The 24,252-nt window shown below is 38.2% G+C and overlaps 1 protein-coding gene across 2 annotated transcripts in view; it reads left to right on the top strand.

Moving 5' to 3' along the window:
- LOC150100950 (serine hydrolase BPHL) overlaps positions 1-24,252 on the top strand; it is a 139,543-nt gene that overhangs the window by 77,011 nt on the left and 38,280 nt on the right. For both annotated transcript variants that reach the window (XM_090401555.1, XM_090401554.1), the window contains one exon: positions 6,429-6,595. In XM_090401555.1, the coding sequence (XP_090257681.1) occupies positions 6,429-6,595 (167 nt within the window). The remainder of the gene's footprint in view (positions 1-6,428; positions 6,596-24,252) is intronic.

The following is a 24,252-nucleotide window of genomic DNA, read 5'->3' as shown; positions in this document are numbered from 1 at the left end:
TTTGTGATTGTCTGTAAAAATACTAGTGGTGGTGGGTGGTAGATGGCGTTGGAGTAGATGATGGTAATTGTGGTTCGTTGTAGTTGATGGATTGAGTGGTCAAGACAGAAAGCTGTAGAGTAGGTGCCCTCCCTCGATGATTCTTTGGACTCTGTTAAATTGTGATTGATTGAAAATATAGAAATTCCAATCTATTCATAATTTAACAATCAGAACTAGAGAAATTGAGTAGATATATGTGTTTGTCTCTGAGTATACAGTATTGTAACCTTGTAAATATGTCCAAATTCTATACTGTACAGTTTTCCTTGCTAATTATGTTAACATATAACTGAATAAGTGTATCAGACATTGTTTAATTCACATTATATTATGATATCAGCAAGCTATCTATAACTGAGTAAATGTCCAAAAATTGTATGATTTACATTGTATTTTGTTATAAGTAGGTTATCTATGTGAAGTGCCTTGTCAGACCAATACCAGTATCAATCAAGGTCAGGGTCTTGTCGTCTTTGTTCACAATGAGTTACATATGGCAATTTTGTCACACCCTTCTGCTTGGGTAGGATCGGTTAAGCTTTCAGACCATTACAGCATAACTTTGCGTGGAATTTGAAAGGGAGTGTCACCCTAAGTCCGAGAGTAGTAATATGAGAAGGACAGTTCGCCCCAGCAATCGCACACCAATGGTGCAGGAGAGGGGTAAGAAGAGAAGGTGGCTGTTATGACGTTTGACCCACATGAATAAGGATTTGAATGTTATGAGAATATCGTAGAGTACGGGAATCCCCGTGACCAGTGGGAAATAAAAAGATCAGGAGCACCCCGCTCGCTCTCTTGTTCCTGGATCGAGTCGCATTGAGTTTCCCGAGGTCATAGGTGGGACGAAGGTGGCAGAGCCGCCACTCCGGAGCTGGTTGGATGATGCATAAGCGGAGACAGTAGACCTGAAGTCCTGTAGATCTGCAGCCTAGCCAGTCATCCATAAAAGGAGGAGCCATGCACTCTTCGTACGAAGACTCAGAACTGTCGACAGCCAGAAGAGCCACTTGCCACTGTTCTCAGCTGAGGAAAGGAAAAGGGACATTCCATTGAGGAGGGCCATTTTTCAACAAGACGACAACGGAGATAGATAAGTAGAAAATTTTCATTGCTAGCTGTGGATGAAAGGAACATGGTTAAGTGATTAAGTTAAAGAGAATGAATTAATGATATCTTAAGACAGGACTATAGCGATTAGAAGATAAGGACCCTGAAAGATGTGTTGTAGATTCTTAGCAGTGCTGAGTTGTTGTAGTGATTAGGGGAATGTTGAGATAACTAAGATATGGTTTCGAAGATTGGCTTAGAGAATTAAATGATATTGCTACTGAGAATTTGTAATAATTTAATGATAATGCTGATACACAAGATAATATGTTAGCATCTAGCGTAGAGCTGAGCATTACCACATGTATTTAGCTGTGTAACAAGGATTTATTGATTAATGTTATTGATAATGATAATGCTGATGATGGTGCTGATGCACAAGATAGTCTGTTAGCTTTCAGTGCAGAACTGAGCATTACCATATGTATGTAGCTGTGCAGCAGGGAATTGTTTGATTAATGTCATTGTTAATGTTTAGTATGGAATGATTGGGCCCAGGTTATTAATTAATTAGGATATTAATTAATATCCTAATTTGTATGTATAATATTGTTTATTAAATCTTGTTTTCTTTAACCTAATCAAATTGTCTGTATGTTGGAATCTGATGCACCGCTTATAAAAAGATTAATAAGAACCTCAGTGGGAAGTTAGGGAATAAGACCTTGGCCACATCTGCAAACTTAGGATAACACGGGTGTTCTTTCCTGAGATCATTTCTCTCTTAATGTAGCTTACAAAACTTATTAGTCCTAGGAGGCGCAGTTTCTTAGAACTTCTTAAGAAGCTGATCTCAGGACCCTGAGACATAGGGATTGACTCTTCCCAGAGTCAATTCTCTTGTAAACTAGGGCCGTCGTGTGTTATCAAAGAAGGGCTTATCTATGTCGTTACATAAGAAATACGAGAGTGAATTAAAGTAAAGACATACGTTGTAACAACTCCCTGGAGGGATCATGCAATAATAATAATCCTTTATCCAAGTGTAACCTTGGTATCACTTCTGGTCTGGCTCCCACTGATGAGACCTCACTAAAGGTTGAAACCGATCTGGCTATTGACCCAACCCATAATTCATAGCATTATATATGTCCATAAGGATATACTTTGCATTAGGGCAGTGGTTCCCAACCTTTTTCCACTTGTGTGGCTCTTTTAAACCAATTTCTATAAATTGTAACCCTTGTTTTTAAAATAGCTGTTTTGAAATACTGACACTTTTGTTCGGTGCCTATTTTAATGTAATGCACTTACTTATACTCAGTCAATAACTGAACTCAATAGTGTCTAAAGTCAATAATGCATATCACCGGTTGGGAACCGATGCATTAGGGATACTAAGACAAGTCATGGTGAAGTCGTTAGTCTGATTTTTCTCAGTGGATACAGTGTGAAAATTGTTATATGTATGCCTTAAAAAATGTAAATGGTTTATGAATTATTATGGTGAATAAAAAAAAGAGAAAAAAAAGTAGTAATGTATGAGAAGTGTAATGTTAGCATTCCAAAAAGTAGAATGGTGTTGCCAAGAGTAATCAGAAAATGGATGATAGTAATGCAACAGAATGGAAGGGTTTAGGCAAGAATTGATGAAAATGAAGATTTAAATGAAGCATCTAGAGCAGCGGTCGCCAAAGTGGTCAATATCGACCCCCAGGGGTCGATATAACATTGTTAGGGGTCGATTCTGGCTCAGGGGTTGATTGGGGGTCGATAGAAAAATATAAGACATCATTGTATGGGTAATATTTAATCCAGTTAACTTGGATTACCTCCATCCTGAATGACAACTCAATTAAGAGTGAATCGTGGGAACAGTGACATGAATAGGACCTGTAAGATGGAGCATGGTCATGAAAATAGTTAGAGGCCAATCAAGTAGGCCAAAATGATGTATTTACCAATAAATGGATGTTGGTGGTTCCTACCTGGCCGGCGCAGCGGGATCGAGATTGCAACACGTGTGCAGTTCTTATTTACTTACACATATTCAATCCCAGTCTCATTTTTGCACATCGACATACAAGTGAGCGTTAATGTTCTAAAATCCATCAACATACATATTATAATTCAATCATTATTCATTCGCGAACTAAACTTCTCTATGTTGAAGAGTTGAGCAGGACTGGTAGTAATACCAATGATATTAATACCAGTAGTTTATTAATATCACTAGTATTACCAGTGATATTACTAGTGATAGTAATAGTAGTAGTAGTAGTAATAGTAATATGATAATATATACTATATTATACATACAATAAACACTATAACTAAAAAATAAACAATCTAAAAACTCACATAAGCATCTTTTTTTGCTTGTCCTATTATAATTACATAATAGTAAAATAGAGGGGGTCGATAAAAAGTCAAGAAACTCTTGAAGGGGTCGACGGTTAAAGAAGTTTGGAGACCCCTGATCTAGAGGATGAAACTGAATGTATATAAAAAAAAAACAATTGATATATGAATGAGTGAGGAAGGTAGTAAATCTGATCACTATATAACAGTGAAGAAAACTATTGAAAAGATATAGCGGGCTGGTTGGCCGAGCGGTTAGCATATCCGCTCTCCAGCCAAAAGGCTGTGGGTTTGAATTCTGCTGGGGCATGGATGTTTGTGATTAGTAGCCAAGTTGTGAAGTTACTTCACATGCAAACTTTGTTTGCTTATACTTGGATAAAGAATTAAACCAAGAATATAATTTCTTGGCATCTTTAATTTATAGTCTAATGAAATGAAAAAACTTTCAACATCTATCTCTAATTCAGAGTATTTTAGTAATAAAGTTTGCACATTTGACTATTGTGTATGGAAATATGACTTCTGCTTTACCTCAACCTTAGTATCACTTCTGGGTTTCTGTCTCCCACTGATGAGACCTCAAGGAAGGTTGATTATGCAACTGATGTGAAGTCATTAGCCTCTATGTAAAAGTAGCCTAGCCGTGAAATTACTTCATGCACCAACTTTGTTAGTTTACACTTTTATAAAGGATTAAACCAGAATATAATTTCCTGGCATCTTTAATTTACTTGTTAGTACCACCATTGTATTTTGTTCAAAGAAGGGAAGATTCAGATATCAGACTTCTTCCTATTTCCAAAGTTTTGGGAATAGGAAGAAGTCTCATGGAGATATATCAGGCAAAAATAGGGGAAATGGAACAGTTTGTAGCCAAGTTTGTAAAGTGTGGCCACTGCAATTGTGGATATGTGAACCAATGCATTGCCGTGATGAAGCAGCACCTTTTTTTGACCATTCCCTGGCTTTTTAAATGTTGCATATTATATATTGCTTTACACACTGTTAAGAAGCTAAAGTTTTGTGTCTTCATTTTTAAATTAATTCTGGGATTTCATTTATGGTTGGTGAGAGTAGCTAAAGAGAGGTATGAACAGCAGTTAGCTAATGAAGCCAAAAAGAATCCTAAGGCGTTCTTTCGATATGTAGCCAGCAAAAGAAAGAATGATTATGGAAGGATGACATTGATTGGAGGAAATGGTATAAAGACAGCTGTTGCAGAATGTGTGGTGGAGATACTTAATGAGCAGTCCATAAAGATCTTTCAATCTTGTGAATGTGATTTCATGGAGAGATTGAGAGCAGCTGATGATGGGGAGGAGAGACTGACTGTAAGTGAGCAAGAGGTGTTTGGGGAGTTGAGTAAACTAGATGTAAATAAGGCTGTGGGAATTGATAATATATCACCGCATATTCTGAAGGAATGTGCCAGGGAGTTGACACCTGCCTTGACATATTTTTTTAATGTGAGTCTTGCACTTGGTCAAGTTCCTAAGGAGTGGAAGGAGGGCAAGATTGTGCCACTTCATAAAGGAGGTGATCGAACTCAAGCATCAAACTATAGGACTAACTGTGTGTCAGGTGTTGTGGTTGAGTTGTTGGAGAAGCTTGTGAGAACTAGGCTCCAGAGTTGGATTGACAACAATGGTATTATCTTTGATGGACAGCATGGATTTGCTAAAGGGAGTCATGTTTTAGTAATCTACTTACTTATTACAATAAAGTGACTACTTCCTTGGACAGAGGAGAAGGATACACAGTAATATACTTGGATTTTGCAAAGACTTTTGATAGAGTACCTCATGATAAGTTGACAATCAAACTAGAGCAGATGGGGTTGGATATTAGATTAGTGCATTGGATTGGAGACTGGCTATCTGATAGGATCAACAAGTTGTGTATGGGGGTGCAATATCCAGGAAAAGGAAAGTCACTAGTGGAGTGCCTCAGGGGTCTGTTTTAGGGCCATTACTATTTAACTTGTATATTAATGATATTGGCGAAGATTTGGATGGAGATATTCAGTTGTTTGCAGATGATGCAAAGTTGGGACGAACCATAAAGAGTAGTGAAGATGTTGTGGCCTTGCAAGAAGACTTGAATAAATTGAGTGATTCGGCATGGAAATGGGGATGTGAGTTCAATGTTGCAAAATGTAAGGTTTTAAAATTTGGAAAACAAAGATGGGATGCAGAATTTATGCTTGGTGAGAATATATTGTTGGAGGTAGAGGAAATAAGAGATCTGGGGGGTGATAGCAGATAAGGATCCAAAATTTAGTGGACACATCGCCAAAATTGTGAAGACAACACAAAGACTTCTGGGAATGATGCGGAGGACACTGACATGTAGAAGTAGGGAGATTCTTGTTCCATTGTAGGCTTTGATTAGGCCACACATGGACTATTGTGCCCAGATTTGGTCAGCGGGTTTTCAGAAGGATGAAGAGATGTTGGAAAGGGTCCAAAGGTGACTGACTAAGGTAGTTTCTTATCTCTGGAATGTTGAGTATGAGTAAAGATTGAGAAGATTGAGAAGTAATTTGCAGAGTCTGGTGGAGAGAAATAAGAGGGGAGATATGATAGAGATCCTACAAGTTGGTAAGGGGTTGTTATAAGATCAATGGTGGAGAAGTTCTGCAGAGAATAGTGGGAGATCAGGGGAGAACCAGAGGTCATCCCTGGAAACTGTATAAAGAGGGTCTGAGTAGGGGAGTGAGAGGCAGGTTTTTTCGTGCACAGTTGTGAATGATTGGAATGGCTTGTGTTGGTGTCTGCAAGGGGTTTGAGTGTGTTTAAGACACAGTATGATGAGATGTGTGTGTGTGTGTGTGTGTGTGTGTGTGTGTGTGTGTGTGTGTGTGTGTGTGTGTGTGTGTGTGATAAAAGGACCTCCCAGATGAGTCTTTGGCTCCATGAGGTCTTGGAAAATAATAATAATAATAATAATTTAAGTATTGAATTATATTCTAGGCTCCAGTAGAACAGATTTCACTCCACAGTTGGAGAAAATTAATAGGAATAAATTCACTATAGTAGCTTTGGATCCTCCAGGATATGGGTATAGTAGGCCTCCCAAAAGAACATTTCCGAAAGATTTCTTTTACAGAGATGGCAAAATAGCTGCTGCATTAATGATGGTTAGTATAAAACTTTGTTTTTACATGGTACACTGAATCTCTAGCAATAAGAATCACTCAGTATGCTATAAATACAGAAAGAGCCTACTACTCTTTTCTTGATGGCAATTAAACAAAATAAATTACTTCTTGCAATTCTTGAACCAACCTAACTCTTTTTAATACATTGTGTCATAAAACCAAGTAGCAAACTCACAATTAGTTTTCGCACCTCCTAAATCTGATGACGTTTTAAACAAAATGACCATCACTCCACTATGTTGCTGGCTTCCCATATGAAAAGTAGGTTTTTGTTTCTTTTTTTTGTTCTGTACTTTCTTTCAGTTCTTTGAAATTTTAAATTCATACTTTGCTTAATTTATATATTTTTCATTCTTGGTTTTCTTCATGTTTTTCTTCATTTTTTAGCTATTTGATTCTTCATCAAATTATATACTATCTCTGCTCAATCAAGTACCATACCAAGTTCTATGTCATCCTTACCTAAAAATAAAACAAACAAACAAAAAAAATACATAGCTATATCAAATTAATTATTATTATTGTGTGACACCTCCAGGGAGTCCAAAGACTCATCGAGGGAGAGTGTGCCAACAGCATCGAACGATTGAACTCCTTCCAACTACTAACCGTGCTCAAACTTGCTTAACTTTTTGTGAGCCATTAGTAGCAGAGGCTCTACCAATTGACCAACCTTTGCTAGCTAACCTTCTGTAATAGAATAAATTTCATTTAATTTAAATCTCAGCCTAGGCTTAGATAGAGAAGCAACTCCATTACCAAAATAGATTTGCTTTTTTCAGGTTAAACAACAGTTTTTAAATTTAACTATTCCTTTACATTTTGACCCATCTATTGAGCTCATCATCAAGGGTCAGCATTAAGTCCGTTCCTATTTAATATTGTGATGGAGGTAGTGACAGAGGAGGTGAGAGAAGACGCACCTTGGACTATGTTGTATGCAGATGACATCGTGCTGTGTGCAGAATCAAAAGAAGAAGTGGCAGCTAAACTGGAAAGTTGGAGGAAAGTAGTAGAGAGAGGTATGAGACTGAGCAGAAGTAAGAAAAGTATATGTGTTGCAAAGTGGATGGCAGCCAGGAGACAGATCTGAAGCTGGAAGGAAATGTCATCAGGAAGGTTAGAGACTTTAGATACTTAGGTTCAACAATGAAAGAGGATGGTGAGTCTGAGAAGGAAGTGGGATTCAGGACACAAGCAGGATGGAGGAACTGTAGAGAGATGGCTGGAGTGCTATGCGATAAGAGGGTGCCGATCAATCTAAAAGGCAAAATCTACAGGACAGTAGTGAGACCAGCTATGACGTATGCTATGGAAACTGTGGCCCTGAGGAAAAATAACATCAGCAGGACAGAGGTAGCAGAGATGAGAATGCTTAGGTGGATGTGCAGTGTGACCAGAAAGGATCGTCTGAGAAATGACTATGTAAGGGGGAATGGCGAAAGTTACAAACTTAGGAGGATGAGGAGGCAAGGTTGAGATGGTTTGGTCATGTGATGAGGAGGGAGGAAGAGTGTGTGGGAAGAAAGGTCATGCAGATGGATGTGCAGGGGAGGAGGAAGCGCGAACGGCCAAAGAAGAGATGGAGGGAGATGGTGGAGGAGGACGACTTGAGGATGAAGAACTTGGATGTGGCTACAGCCCAAGACAGGAGTTTGTGGAGGAGACTTACCAGAAATAGCGACCCTACTTAAGTGGGAAAAGCTGAAGAAGAAGAAAATTGAGCTCATCATCATATATATATAATATATGTACAGTCCCACATATAAACATATAACAGTCCCACATATAAACTTGCTAAACATTTAGCCAAACTACTAGCCACTTTCACAAACAATTTTCCCTCTTTTGTTAAAAATTCTACCCACCTAAAAAGTATTTTAGAAAACCACACCTTAAAAAGTTCAGACTTAATGGTGAGTTTTGATATCACCTCATTATTCACGAATGTACCATTAACTGAAACTCTTAACTTACTAAATTCACAATTTCCCCCTGATATATTTCAGCTATTTAAATTCACAGTATAGGCAGGTTATTTTACATGGAAAGGGAAAATATACAAACAATTAGATGGGACAGCTATGGAATCCTACCCCCCCTCCACAGCCAACTTCTACATAGAGCATGTGGAAAAGCTAGCTATCAACACAGCCACTTTCAAATCTAGATTCTGGCTATGCTATGTTGATGATGTGGTTGCTATTTGGCCACATGCCCAGACACATTGAATACATTTTTAGTGCATCTGAATAGCCAGCACCCTAAAATCCACTTTACAATGGAACTAGAAGCCAATGACTGTCTGCCCTTCCTGGACACACTTATCACACGTCTTCCCACACATACAGGGAGATATTTACACAGACAATCACACCATCACCCTTCTGAAACAATATGGTATCTTAAAAACACTAACCCATAGAGCTAGAGCAATTTGTTCCAATGACATTGCTCTCACTGCTGAACTTTCTCATCTGCATCACACCTTCCTGATCAATGGTTATAATTCTCATAAGATAGATAAAATATTAAATACTCCCTAAAAAATCCCCCCCCCCCCACACACACACACTATCTACCACAGAAGACTACAACAAAACTATCACCATCCCATACATTAAAAGCACATCTGAAAAGATATCTAGGGTGCTTAACAAACACCAACTATGTGCTGTATTTAAACCTTATGTGAAATTGGCAACTCATCCGTTCACCTAAGGACAAATTCTCTCCTTTATCTCATCCAGGAGTCCATGAAGTGCCCTGTTCATGTCATCGAGCTTACTATGGACAGACAGGAAGAACTGTGGACATCTGCCTCAGTGAACACAAAAAATAAATCCAATGCTTTCGCTATGGCAAGTCGAGTCTGGCAGACCATGCTTTGGACACCTGCACACAGGATCAATTGGAAAAAAACAAAAGTACTGCACAAAGTCAAGTCTCCGTACAAGTCATAGAGGTTGTTCCTGGAATCAACAGAAGCCTTGAAGCATACTCCAAACCTCAACAAGTATGGCTGTATAAATCTAACAAAGATTTGGAAAACAGTCATCCTAAGACCAAATTAATATCTGTTTTTTTTTTTTTTTTTAAACTTAGATGGTGCCTAATTAGGACTTTAGTCTTTGTGTTGCATGCTACAATTACCCATACTAGTCCTACTGTTACACCGGATTCCGGTTGTCTCGCTACTGAAAACAAATTTTGTATGTATGCTCTGAACATGCTGGATATAATACCAGCGAAATATTAGCGTTTTAGTTAATAAATAGTTATTTTCTTATCAATCTGTGTTTGCATCTATACTGTTAAAATCCAATCAACATGTGTGATGAACACATAAGCCATTCCACATGGTTAAATTCCAAGCAACACACACACACACACACACACACACACACACACACACACACACACACACACACACACACACACACACACACACAGATATATATATATATATACATATATATATATACACACACACACACACACAATACATACAAAAGACAAAACACTACTATAGTGATGCTAGGTTACATTACTAAAAGTATTAATTTCATCCAAAAAGAGATAATAAAGAAATAACGCAAATAATGAAAGGGTTAATGCTTAAGTGTTATCAAAATTAGATCATTTCGGATGGTAGGACTTGAGTCCCGTAGGCAACTTCATCTCATTATCATCATCAGCTAATGCCTTTTATTCTCTTATATGAAGCAGATGAGGCCATTTTAGCCATTTTATCTAACTTTTAGAGACTGAGATAGCTATTTCTGATTGACTATTGGTGGAGATTGAACTGCCCACCGATAGTCAATCAGACACAGTCATCCCAAGACTATCACTAATTATAAGCAATTTAGATCCCCAACAAGGGCCAACTTTTCCTTTTTCATTGTGTCAATTGCTTTCTCTAAAGCCTCAAAAAAATTCCTCCACTTCTACTTTAGTAGAACCTTCTGTGGGACCATAGGCACAAATAAGTCTCATTGTCCAGTTCCCCATTCTGATATTTGCCCACATCACTCTACTTGAGACTGCCTGCCATTCAAGATTAGCCTCGTATTTAGTGTTGAATACTATGGCTACTTCTTCTTTTCCTTGATTGTCATTGCCTGAATATAACATTTTGTATTTATTGCTCAGAAAGATCTCACCAGTTTTTGTCTTTTTTTTTTTGTTTCATTCACCCCTATTATGTCAATCTGGTACTTATCTAATTATTACTTTCTACTTTTCTTTCTTATCACAGTGCTTCTTCTGTCATGAAGAGGGGTCACATTAGGAAACAATGTCCCTATATTTCCAACAATTCATCAACAAATATCCCAGTCCAGAATAGCAAACCAGTTGAACAGAACAACATCATACATGAAGAAAATCAAAGCATAGGAAAAAGTAAATCGAAATCCTCTCCCTATCATGAATTTCAGAGCCAAGAAATTCCCAAACTGGAAAAGACAAGATTCACATTGCTCTGGAATGCCTACCGAGCAATGAGATCCAAAGCTCTGATCACGAATTGGCTAGTGTTTGCATCTTAAGTGTTGCAAACATCATGCAACACTTAACAAACAGCATGAAAACATGGACCCTCCTAATAGAGATGACCAAGATGAATTAATTATAGGCAATCCCCTATTCGTAAATCGAAAATCCTCTCCCTATCATGAATTTCAGAGCCAAGAAAATCCCAAACTGGAAAAGACAAGGTTCACATTGCTCTGGAATGCCTACCGAGCAATGAGATCCAAAGCTCTGATCACGAAGTCTCACATCACGCAACACTTAACAAACAGCATGAAAACATGGATCCTCCTAATAGAGATGACCAGGATGAACTAATTATAGGCAATCCCCGGACACAACAACCAGAATCACCAACCCAGGTTCCAACTAATTCAAAACCTTGTTTGATAGAAGAAAAATACTCAGAATGGCCTTTCATCACCTGCAGCCAGCAAAGGAGGAACAGAGTTCCCAGATGATGAGGAAACCGTACTCCCACATGACGACTTAGAAGAGGAAGAAGCTGAGAGGGAACTTCCCCGCACTGACAGTCCCCTAACCATCAAGCAGCTGTCATCCTTCATACAAAAAAGTGTGAGGCTCTCCTCACAAATTAACTATAGCCCTTAAATACACCACAAAAAATTCCAGAACTAATATCTGAATTTCAGGCTCTACACTCTAAATTGAAATGTAAAAAGAGCAGAGGTTAACAGGAGCAAGCAAATCTACTACCTAATTAATGGGCTACAAGCACAATACCAGGAGCAATATTAAATTCAACTTGCAATCAAACTTTCATAAGCATAATGTCATTGAGCCTTTTTTCTCTCAATGCAAGAGAATGTGCCTCTGCTTTACACAATTGAATAGTCCTTGACCAGGTACAGAAATACCATATAGACCTAATACTTCTGCAAGAAACAAATATCAACTCCTCATCCAATTCATCTAGAAAATGGGCAGAGTGGCCTTTTGACCTACATCACTCTGCAACCCAACAACACCATGGAGCAGGAGTTAGCTTAGGTGTACATCATCAATCCCCCTACAAACTTAAAATGATTGTAGATATACTAGGATATGCCTTGTATGCTCACATAAAAGTACCCAATCCCCTGCATGTTTTCAATATCTACATACCACAGCAGGATGTTTTGACATCACAAATCTTGGACTTCTTTCAAAACCATCTTTCTAGTATTGGCCAAGAACATATCATAATAGCTAGAGACTTTAACTGCAGTCTTGACCAAGAAAAAGACATACTTCAATGTGCTGAACATTGTAGCTCATTAATCAACAAACTTCAAACACTGGTCAACCATAATGAACTGATTGATGTCTTACGGCATCAGCATCCAGATAAGATGTCCTATACATGGAGTTCAGCAATCACAGCAACTAATAGGCCTCTCTACCCAGCACAACTGGACAGATACTACATCTCCAAACACACTGTTCCTTTCAATATAGAAACATCTTACATATTCCTTCCTACATCTCAGATCATTGCTTCATAAAGCTGCAACTTTTGGAAGCATCCAAATCAGGAAGTGCCTACTGGATCTTCAACAATACCCTCCTAAAAGATTCAGATTATATAATAAAAACTCAGGCTTTAATAACTAACCTCATTCACTTGAAAGGGAATACAGAACTAATGAAAACATGGTGGCTACACCTAAAATCACGAATAAAATCCTTCATGCAGATCTACAGTCACCAAAAGAATCAACAGTAAAACATTAGCATCTGACAACTCAAAGAACAGTTCCATTATCTATCAGAAGAAAGCCTTGAATATCATTCATTCAACCCTCCAAGTCATGCAAAGACACTTACAAGTATCTGCAAAGGATGCCTTACTTAGATCGCAGTATACACAAATAAATCTTTCAGATGCACCCACAAAATATTTTTTCTCTTTGGAAAAAAAATATCGGGCAGCAAACTGCATCTCCACTATTAGACTTCAAGATGGCAGCATCACAGAAGATCCAAGTAAAATCACTTAGAAAACCCAATCACTCTAGATGAACTGAAAACTGCATGCAGATACTTGCCAAAGAATAAATCTCCTGACCTTGATGGTTTCACAACAGAGTTTTTCCAAGTCTTTTGGAATTCAACTCAGACCACTTCTCCATAAAACATTGCAAGAAGCCTACCTCAATGGGCTCCCAGAATCTGTCACAACCTCAGCAGCATGATTGATACCAAAGAAGGGAGACCACACAGACATCCAAAACTGGCATCTAATCTCACTAATCAATACAGATTGCAAAATCATTTCCAAAATTATTGCAAACCGACTAAAGCCAACACTGCCTGAAGTTATTGGCTGACATCAAACTTATTCTCTTCCTGGAAGATCAATACATGATAACCTCATTTAATAAGAGATCTCATCCACATCACAAACAGCCAAATTGAAAGCCTTGCACTTATCAGCCTTGATCAGGAGAAGGCTTTCGACAGGGTAGAGCACGATTAGTACCTTTATGAAGCCCTAAAAGCATTCTGCTATGGCTCTCTCATCATTGCAATTGCTATGCAGAGATGCACTCTTCTGTTTAAAAATTAACAACAGGCTCACCCACACTTTGCCATACTCTCGAGGAATCAAGCAAGGATGTCGTCTCTCTCTGGACCATTATACACACTCGCCATGGAACCTTTCTTAAAAAGAGTACACGACATCATGATCTCCAAAGGAACCAGCATAACAGAACCACATAAAAAAATAAGCCTATCAGTATATGCGATGACGTCACAGTAATAATCCGTAATGAAGAAGAAATGAGACTAACCAATGAAGCACACAGACTATATGTACCAGCCTCAGGGGCCAAGTTAAACTCTGCAAAAACCACTGGTTTGTGGTCAGGCTGATGGACGGCCAGAACTGATTCTCCAATTGAATGTACCTGGTCAAATGAAGGACAAACATACTTAGGTGTACACCTTGGCAACACCAAAATATATAATGCACTGAACTGGACACAGCTGCACAACTGATTTAAACAAGTGCTAGGAAAATGGAACAGCATTCGTTCAATGTCTTCACTTAGAGGAAGAGTCCTAATAATCAACCAGATGGCTGTGAGTATGCTGTGGCATACCCTCAAAGTAATAACACCCCCCTGAAGACTTTCTCCATCACATTCAAAAGACAATGAAACATTTCCTCTGGAATAATACGAACTGGATAACATACTCTGAACTCTGCAAGCCACTCAGTAAGGGAGGTCAAGGCCTGATTTCTCTTGAAAACAAGATCACATCCTTCAGGATAATCTTTCTCCTAAAGTCACTTCAGTCCAATCATGCTTATGTAACCACCTTCGATTACATCATGAAATTATCCACCAGAGGACTTACACTTTCTACAATCCTCTGAATGGCCAGTTCTTTGCCACCACCTCCTAAACTACCTCATTTTTACAAAGATACTCTACAATGGTGGAAAAATACAGAACTTCATCACACACTGACAGGATCAACAGAGGCAGCTATACTAACAGAACCACTGTTTTTGAACAGAAACATAACACGTCTCACAACTGGCCAGTCCTCCCTTCCCCTACATGGAACTGGACAGGAATAAGAATCATAGGGGACCTCCTGACCCAGACACAAGTGGAAAACACTCACATGCCTACCATTGAAAAATGCAAAAATTGAAAGCAATATCAATGGATGCAAGCTGCTATTATAAAAGCCTTCCCAGATATCGCTACACCTGAGGGAATCCATATTCCTCTAGAAACTGCAGGGAGCCTACCTTTCATCTTGTATCATCTGAAGCCTCACTTCCAATTCTTCCCTCCAATTACAAGAAAATTACCACTTTCTCATATCAGTGCCTCCAACTTCACCCTTCGTATATTCATCCTTAACTCTCTCATCTACTAAGCTGCACATGCCACCCAGTTTTCAGTGGGATCTTCCATATAAATCGAGGTGTGCCAAACCAGATTCCGACATACAGTGGAGGCTATGGCATAACATCTTGCCAACTCCTACAAAGCTTTACAAATTTCAGCTTAGAGAATCAGATCAGGGTTTATTCTGCAAAGTTTCAGGCACCTTGGAACACACATATCTAGCTTGTCCTGCAAACAAAGTGATGATCACCTATGCCCTGAATATAGCCTCTAGCACCTGTAATTATGCACACAGCCAAGAAAACTACTGGAATTTAGTCCATACAGAAGAAAACAAACACAGAATATGCAATTTCCTCATCATCTGCACCAAGGCCGTCATTTACAGTTTCTACCTTAAGCACACAAGAAATAACCAGCACCCATCTCTCACTGAATCAGAACAAATCCTCATGTAGCCTACATCGGAAATTACAAAGCAGGCTTTCACTGGAATTTGATTATTACAAAGAAACGAGAACTGTAGCAAAATTCATAGAGGAGTGGAATCCAACTGGTACTCCTTTCTGGATTGCCGACGATGATACACTTCAGCTGAAAAATAACTAAAAGTGATACTGAACTGTAATATTGACTCTTACTGAAAAGACAAATCCTGTATACCATTAATGTATCATTTCCCTCATTTCTATTGTATATCTAAAAAGAAAATCCTTTTTTCTCTGTAATGTACATTCTTATAATATGTAAATAGTCCTTTTTTGTTGCCTCTCTTCCAATGTATATTTTATCAAGTTTAATAATAAAAAAAAAAAAAAAATATATATATATATATATATATATATATGTATGTGTGTGTGTGTTAAAGATACCAAGAAATTTTATACTTGGTTTTAATCCTTTTCCCAAGTAAGCAAAACAAAGTTTTGCATGTGGAATATATTCATGTCTGAGCTCCCTGTATATAGTGGCTAATGACTTCACATTGCTTGCTTTAGTATGTATCCCATAATGCAAAGCACACCCCCTTTCAGGCATGTATAATGCAATGCATAATTGGAATGGTCACTACCCACACTGGTTTCAACCTTTATTGAAGTCTCATCGGCGGAAGCCAGACCTGGGAGAGAGATACCAAGGTTGAAGTAATGCAGAAGTAATATATATCTGAGAGAGAGAGGACTTGAAAGTATTGTTAAAGGTAGCGAAAGAAAAGAGTGACAGAGTTAAAATGGTGAGTCTGTTGCGCGGTATGACAGAGAGGAGTTTAGAAGGAGGGCCATAATCACAAATGACATTATGTGCAGGTTATGCAGACGGTGTGGTGTGGAATTTGTGGATGTGTGGAATGAGTTTGATGGGCGAAAGGACTTATACAAGATGGATGGCCTGCATTTGAATGGACTTGGTGTGCGGAGGCGGAAAAAGTGTTGCTCAATGAAGTGAAAATGGATGTGCAGAACCAGGGAAACTAGAACTACCAAGGAGGGGGGGGGGAGTGGATATGCAAACTTCAGTGAGACAGTTGAGTGTAAAAATGAATATAATGTAACCGAGCCAGCACTAAGGACAAAAAATGGGAATGGGACATTTAGAATAACGCATCAAGATAGGGGTGAGACAAAGGGATCACTACATTTCATGTATACTAATGCCAGGAGTATTAGGAACAAGAAGGAAGAATTTTTGGCCTTGATTGGCTCTTCCTGGCCACAGGTTATTGGCATTAGTGAAACATGGCTGACGGAAGATGATATAGTTAATGGGATAGAATGTGTAGATTATAGTGTGTTTAGGAGGGACAGAGAGAATAAAATGGGGGAGGGGTGTTATTGATGATAGCTGATAAACTGCAGCCAAGGAGAATTGAAGTTGTATTGCAGGATAGTGAAAGGAACTCATTTGAGGCTATTTGGTGTGAGATTGAGACTGGCAGAATAAAATATACAGTTGGGTGCTGCTATAGACCAGGTGATGGAATAGATGATGGAGATAGTATGCATACTCAAATTGATGAAATGAGTGGGAGGAGGGTGATTATTATGGGGGATTTCTGATTGGATGGAGGAGAGGACACATGTGAGGAGGATTTTATTCAATTATTAAGGGATAACTATCTGAGACAGCATGTAATTGAAAATACTAGGGGTGTGAGAGTGCTTGACCTGGTAATAGCATCTGAGAATTTGACTGTAATGAATATGACCATATTGCCACCTATTGGTGAGAGTGATCATAAGGTCTTGGGAGGTGGCTAAAGGTGTGGAAATTTTGACTAAGAGAGGGTATATGTGGAATTACCATGCTGGCAAGTTTGACAAGCTTAGGAGATTGCTTGGATCAGTGCCATGGCATGTACAACTGCAAGGGCTGGATGTCGATAGTGCATGGGAAGTGGTCAAGGAGCATTTACAGGAGGTTATGGCTGATTGTATACCTAAGGTCCGAATAGTAAAACAAGTAGGGGTTAAATGGATGAATAACACCATTAAGCTTGAGCTGCAAAAAAAGAAACAACTGTGGAGGGAATTTAAAGAAAGGGGTGACCTGCAGGCACACAAACGGTATAAAGTGCAGGCCAGAAGGGTAACGAGTATGGTAAAAACAGCAAAAGCCGATTATGAAAGGAAACTGGCTATGCAAGCAAAAGAGAATCCCAAACAGTTCTTTCAATATGCTGCAAGCAAGAAAAAAACTGTACATGGCAAAATGATTTTAAGGAATGACGATGGTAAGGAGGTCACTGAACCAGTCGATATAGTGGAGTTACTGAGCGTGCACTTTGCAAAAGTATATCAACCAGGTGGTGACATTGAAAAAATGAAGGAACCATTAGTTTATACAGGAATTGTGATAAATGAAGTCGAGGTGAATAGTCTATTACAGAACCTTAATGTGAATACATCTGTGGGATTGGATGGTATACCGGCACGGGTCTTGCGTGAAACAGCTAAGGAATTATCAGTGCCCTTGACCGTGTTGTTTAATCTGAGTCTTGGGTCTGGTTTAGTCACGAAGGCATGGAAAGAGGGGAAAATAGTTTCTCTGCATAAAGGAGGATCCAAGCCTATGGTGGCAAATTACCGACCGATCAGCATATCAGGAGTCATTGTCAAGGTCTTGGAGAAAGTAGTCAAGGGAAAAATACAGGAATGGATTGATGAAAATGAGATACTGTACAGGGGACAGCATGGCTTTGTGAAGGGTAGATCATGCCTCAGTAACTTGCTCAAGTTTTATAACAAAGTGACAGCAGAACTGGATAAGGGAAATGGGTTTACGGTGATACTGCTGGACCTGGCAAAAGCGTTTTGACAGGATACCACATGGAATTCTAATCCGTAAGCTACAACATATGGGAATGGATATAGGGTTGGTGAGATGGATAGGTGGGTGGTTGATGGAGAGATATCAAAGAGTAGTTTATTCAGTAGTGGAGTCCAAAAGACAGCCTGTGACCAGTGGTGTGCCGCAGGGTTCTGTTCTTGGACCACTGCTGTTTAATCTGTTCATTAACGATATCGGGAAGGATCTAAGTGGAACAGTTCATTTGTTCACTGATGATGCAAAGTTGGGTAGGGCGATAGTGAATGCAGAAGATGTCAAAGTCTTGCAGGATGACTTAGATAGATTGGAGTTCTGGGCTACGGAGAATGGATGTCAATTTAATGTGACAAAATGTAAGGTTATGCATTTTGGGGTGAAAAGATTAGCAGCAGTATACCACATTGGTGGAACTCTACTCCAAGAGATTGATGAGGCCAGGGACTTGGGAGTGTTGGTGGATAGGGAGATGAAGTTTAGGGGGCACATTGCAAAAGTAGCTAAAACAGCTCATCAACTCACTTGGCTGTTGAAAAATACCTTGACGAGCAGAGACAAGCAAGTTATTGTACCTCTGTACCGAGCCCTGATAAGACCTCATCTCGACTACTGTGCCCAGATTTGGTCACCTCGGTTCCTTCTTGATGGGGAAGAGGTGGAAAGGATCCAGAGGCGAGTGACTAAGATGATAGCAGGTCTATGGAATGAACCTTATGAGAACAGGTTGAAGATTTGTGGGTTGCAGAAACTAGTTGATAGACTAAAAAGGGGAGATATGATTGAGACATTCAAATTGCTAAAAGGATTCTATAAGATTAATTCAGAGGATAATTTTGAGATCAGGACTAGTCGTGGGAGAACTAGGGGACACCTATGGAAGCTGGGCAAGAGAGTGGTTAGCAGGGGTGTTAAAGCTGGGTTCTTTACTATTAGAGTGGTAAATGAGTGGAATAAGCTGCCAGAGTCTGTTGTGGGTGCTATGACATTGAGCGAGTTCAAGGCAAGGTATGATAGATACTGTGAGAATGTGAAATAGTTGTGTGGACATTGAGTTTAGGGCCTCCCTCGATGAGTCTAAGGACTCCCTGGAGTAGTCCGAAATAATAATAATAATAATCTCATATACAAGTAGACAAAAGGTGCTTGACTTATTAATAAAAAAACCTCTGGATGAGAGAAAGATGAGAAAGTTTTTACCTTGCGTTTATTATGTTAAAGATACCATGAAATTTTATACTTGGTTTTAATCCTTTTCCCAAGTAAACAAAACAAAGTTTTGTGAGTGAAATATATTCATGTCTGAGCTACTTGTATATAGAGGCTAATGACTTCACTTGCCTTTGTATGTATCCCATAATGTAAGGCACACCCCCTTTTTGGCATGTATAATGGAAATTTGCATGTATAATGAAATGCATAATGGGAAGGGTCATTACCCAGACTGGTTTCGACCTTTATTGAGGTCTCATCAGTAGGAACCAGATCATTCCCATTATGCATTGCATTATGCATGCCCAAAAAAGGGGTGTGCTTTGCATTATGGGATACATACTAAGTGAAGTGATATGAAGTCATTAGCCTCTATATAGATTTTTTCACTGAAATGAATTGCTGCTGTGGCATTGGTGTATGCTGATTTGATGGTCCTGACATATGGCTCCTCCTCTTGTTGGTTTTGTAATGCTTTAAGTATTGCACAAGTTTTTACTGAATCAAAGGCTTTCTCATAATCAATAAAACCAAGACATAATGGTTAATGATATTCATTCATTAACTGATATTCAATAATCTGTTGTACAACTTGAATATGGTCCATTGTACTAAAGCACTTCAAAAGCCTGCCTGTTCTCTGGGGAATGAGGGCCATTTTATTTCTGTTTTATTCATCTTGGAAGATTAGGCCATAAACTCATCAACCTGGCTCACTGTGGGTTGGTGAATAGATGGCCTAATCATTCTGAATGGCAATATTTTCATGGGATCGCCAGTCCCCAAACCACTGGTCCACGGCTCTTTATTCAATATATTCAGAGCTGCCTTGATATCCAACAGATGGTAGTCAGGGTCCCCCCCCCCCAGTAGCCACTGGAAGATATATACTCTATATATATATATTTTTTGTCATGTTGTACCATCATTTTTTATTTTATAGAAAATACATATCAAGAAGGTGGCAAAATATTCTGGAGGTTGTTGAAGAAGCTTAGGAATGGAGGAAAGAGTGCTGTAAAAGGAGTTAGAGATGATAAAGGTGATATGAAAACAGGAGAAAAAGATATCCTTGAAGTATGGAGTAATTACTTTGAAAAACTGCTAAACGAAACAAGCAGTGATGACAGCACAGTGATAAAAAACACTGACCAGGCATGCAGTCAGGAATACATATCCATACTTGAAGTAGAAAAAGCCATCAAAGGCTTGAAATGTGGAAAGGCAGCAGGAGTAGATGATATTCGACCAGAAATGCTGAAGTATGGTGGTATAAGAGTCTTACAGTGGCTGCACTGCATAGTTCAGAAAGCCTGGACAGAGGGACGAATTCCCGATGATTGGAGTAGAGCTCTCATAGTACCCATATATAAAAAGGGAAATAAAACTGAATGTGAGAATTACAGAGGTATTTCCCTACTGAGTGTTCCTGGCAAGATCTATGCAAGTATACTTGAGAAACGGTTGAGAAGAATTGTGGAAGAAAAGCTTGGTGAAGAACAAGCTGGATTCAGGCCAAATAGAGGCTGTCAGGATCAGATCTTCGCTTTACGACAAATAGTCGAGAAAGCATGGGAATATAACAAAGATCTGTATTTAAGTTTTGTCGATTTGGAAAAGGCATATGACAAGGTGCCAAGAGAGAAGCTATTCAATACGCTGCAGTTATATGGTGTCAATGGGGCATTATATCAAGCAATACTTAGTCTTTATTTGAGTTGTGAGTCAGCAGTTAGAATTGAAGGAAGTACAGGAAGATGGTTTAATGTTAAATCTGGTGTGAGACAAGGATGTACATTATCCCCTCTGTTATTCATTATCTATATGGATCACATTATGAAGGAATGTGGTATTAAACCTGATATCAAAATTGGAGATGTTAATGTCAGCTCTTTGCTTTATGCGGATGATGTTATACTTCTAAATAAATCCGCTACAAGTCTGCAAGATTCTCTGACTAAATTGAATAGCTGTTGTAATAAATATGGTATGAAGGTCAACAATAAAAAGACAAAGACAATGAAAATAGGCAGAATCATTGAAAATGTCAACTGTGTTGTGAATGGGGAACCTGTGGATCAAGTAAAATATTTCAGCTACTTAGGCACAATTTTTACTGAAGATGGTAAACTAAATATAGAAATAGACAACAGAATCAGCAAAGCTGGTATCGTGGGAAGTCAATTGAATAAATTCATATGGAATAAGAAAGAAATTAGTCGGAACACTAAATTAGCTGTATACAAGACTGTGTTCAAACCAATTTTAACTTATGGATCTGAGAGCTGGGTCAGAAGTAAAACACTTGACCAAAGACTAGAGACCACAGATATGAGAGTCCTGAGAAAGATTAGAGGCATGAACAGATGGCATCAATGGCAATATCATATTAAAAATGAGGATATTAGGAAAGAACTTGACATTGTCAGCATCCAGGAATTCGTTAGCAGAGCTAATCTCAGATGGTATGGTCACTTAAATAGAATGGGAGAGGAAAGATTAGCAAAACAAGTGTTCTCTGCCAGGTTGGCAGGAAAACGACCCAGAGGAAGACCAAGATATAGGTGGATTGATACGGTACAAAGTGCCTTAGACGATAGAAATATAAGATCTGATAATGTTGGAGTCTTGACAAGTAACAGACTGATTTGGAGGAAAATTGTAGATAGGAAGTTGGTAATGATGTAATTTTTTCATGTAGTACTGTCATATCCTGTACACCCCTTGAGGGTACATGGCAGGAATTTGATGATGATGATGATGATGATATTTTTTTTTTTTTTCCACGGTGAAATAAATTTTCATCTCTCTCTCTCTCTCTCTCTCTCGCATGATTTCAAAACAAAATATAATCCAAAATCTATCAACTTAGTTTTTTTTTTTTTTTTGTCTAAATCGTTTCTCTTGATTTTTTTTATGTTGTTTTTCTTTAATTTACTGAGGATATCTTTATAAGAAATAGGTAGTATATACTGTAGCTCACAGTTGAATATCTAGCTATCATCTACCCATTATCAAAAATTCCTGTTGGTTAAAAAATAAATATCTGAATGCTTATGTGTCATAACTTTTTTGTAATCATACTTTTTTTTTTTCAAAGATAATTTTGAAAGAGTATACTTACAGAAACTATAATTTTTATTTCAGATTTTAATTTCTTGTAGAGAAGAAAGGAAAAAAGAAAAGTAGATACAATTAAAACAAACTTTTCAGACAGAGTAATTCAGTAGAACTTAGAAGACACTTTTGCTATATAATATTTAAAGATCAAATTCTGTTTTGCATAGTTAAAAATATGCAAAAACTTTATACAGGCCATCATATTCTTACATATGAAATCATGGATTTTATCATAACAAAATATAAAAAAAATTGTTATGACTTGAAAGTTTGTACTACCTGTAATATTTTTGAATTGTTGACTAAATCCCTGCTCCCCATAAACTCACTTTCCAGTAATGCTACTAATCAATTACAAAACAAATAGTTGTGATCAGTCCTGATTTGCAAAATGCCATGTGTCTGTTCTGCCTCCAGGTTGGTGACAGTGATCATGCTACACTGATGTTGGAAGTAGCTAAGTGTATGAATATTTCTTTAGAAAAGATTCATGCTGAACTTCAAAACAGGAAATTATGACCAACTGAGAGAATATCATGTTCAATACCATGGTATCACTTGCTAGATGGGAAAATATCGGCAGTTCATGGCGTAATTTTTAAATAGCAGCGACTAATACAGTTGGAATGTATCCTAGAGATTAAAGAATAAATAAGTTGTTGAAAGTTTTTTTACTCAGTTATAAGTTAAATTAAACTTGACGAGATATTATATTCTTGTTTAATCCTTTATCTGAGTGTAAGCAAACAAAGTTTGTGTGTATTGATGACTAAGCTAGTTGTATAAGGAGGATAATACCTCATGTTAATTTCCTTAGTATCCCAAAATTCAAAGCACGCATCCTTTTGGACGTATATAATGCTAGGCATTATGGAAAGGCCTCTACCCAGATCGATTTTGACCTTATTGAGGTATTGTTAAGGTGTAGGGGGGGAGGTGCCTCTCTCCAAAAACTCTGAGTGATCTATAAGATCCCTCTAAATCCCACTGAGCGACTGAAATGGTCCTAAACTCATCAAATTGTCATTGGTAGTTCTACCGAGTGACAAGCAGAGGCCTGGTGCTAAGCAGAACAATTCTACTCTCCAGAATCAAGACCAAAGACAAATCTTATTAAAATGTCATCAGCAGGAGCCAAACCTAGAAGAGATACTGAGGTTTGAATGAATACAGTAAGCATATATTTCCACGATACAAGTAACGAAAAGGTGTATCACATTTTAAAATACTGTAAATCAGAGATAGTTGTTGAAAGATTTTCACTTGGTTATAAGTTAAATTAAACTTGTTTAATCCTTTATCCAAGTGCACAAAAAAAGTTCGTATGTCAAGTGTCTTCATCACTAAGCCTTCCTGTATAATGAGGCTAATGATTTCACATTAGTATAATGCAAAACACACACATCTTTTCAGACATATATAATGCTAAGCATTATAGGAAGAGCCATACTCTGACTAGTTTCGACCTTTATTGAGGTCTCATCAGTGGGAGCAAGACCCTGAAGAGATACTAGGGTTGAAGTATGCAGAAGTTATATATTTCCTCTATACAATTAGTGAAAAGGTGTATCATCT

Source organism: Typopeltis vanoorti, chromosome 12 (assembly GCF_054136105.1).
Source record: "Typopeltis vanoorti isolate ZY-2024b chromosome 12, IOZ_Tvanoo_1.0, whole genome shotgun sequence".
Taxonomy (NCBI): Eukaryota; Metazoa; Arthropoda; class Arachnida; order Uropygi; family Thelyphonidae; genus Typopeltis; species Typopeltis vanoorti.
The sequence above is the reverse complement of the archived record's forward strand: the minus strand, read 5'-3'. Positions and strand labels throughout refer to the sequence as shown.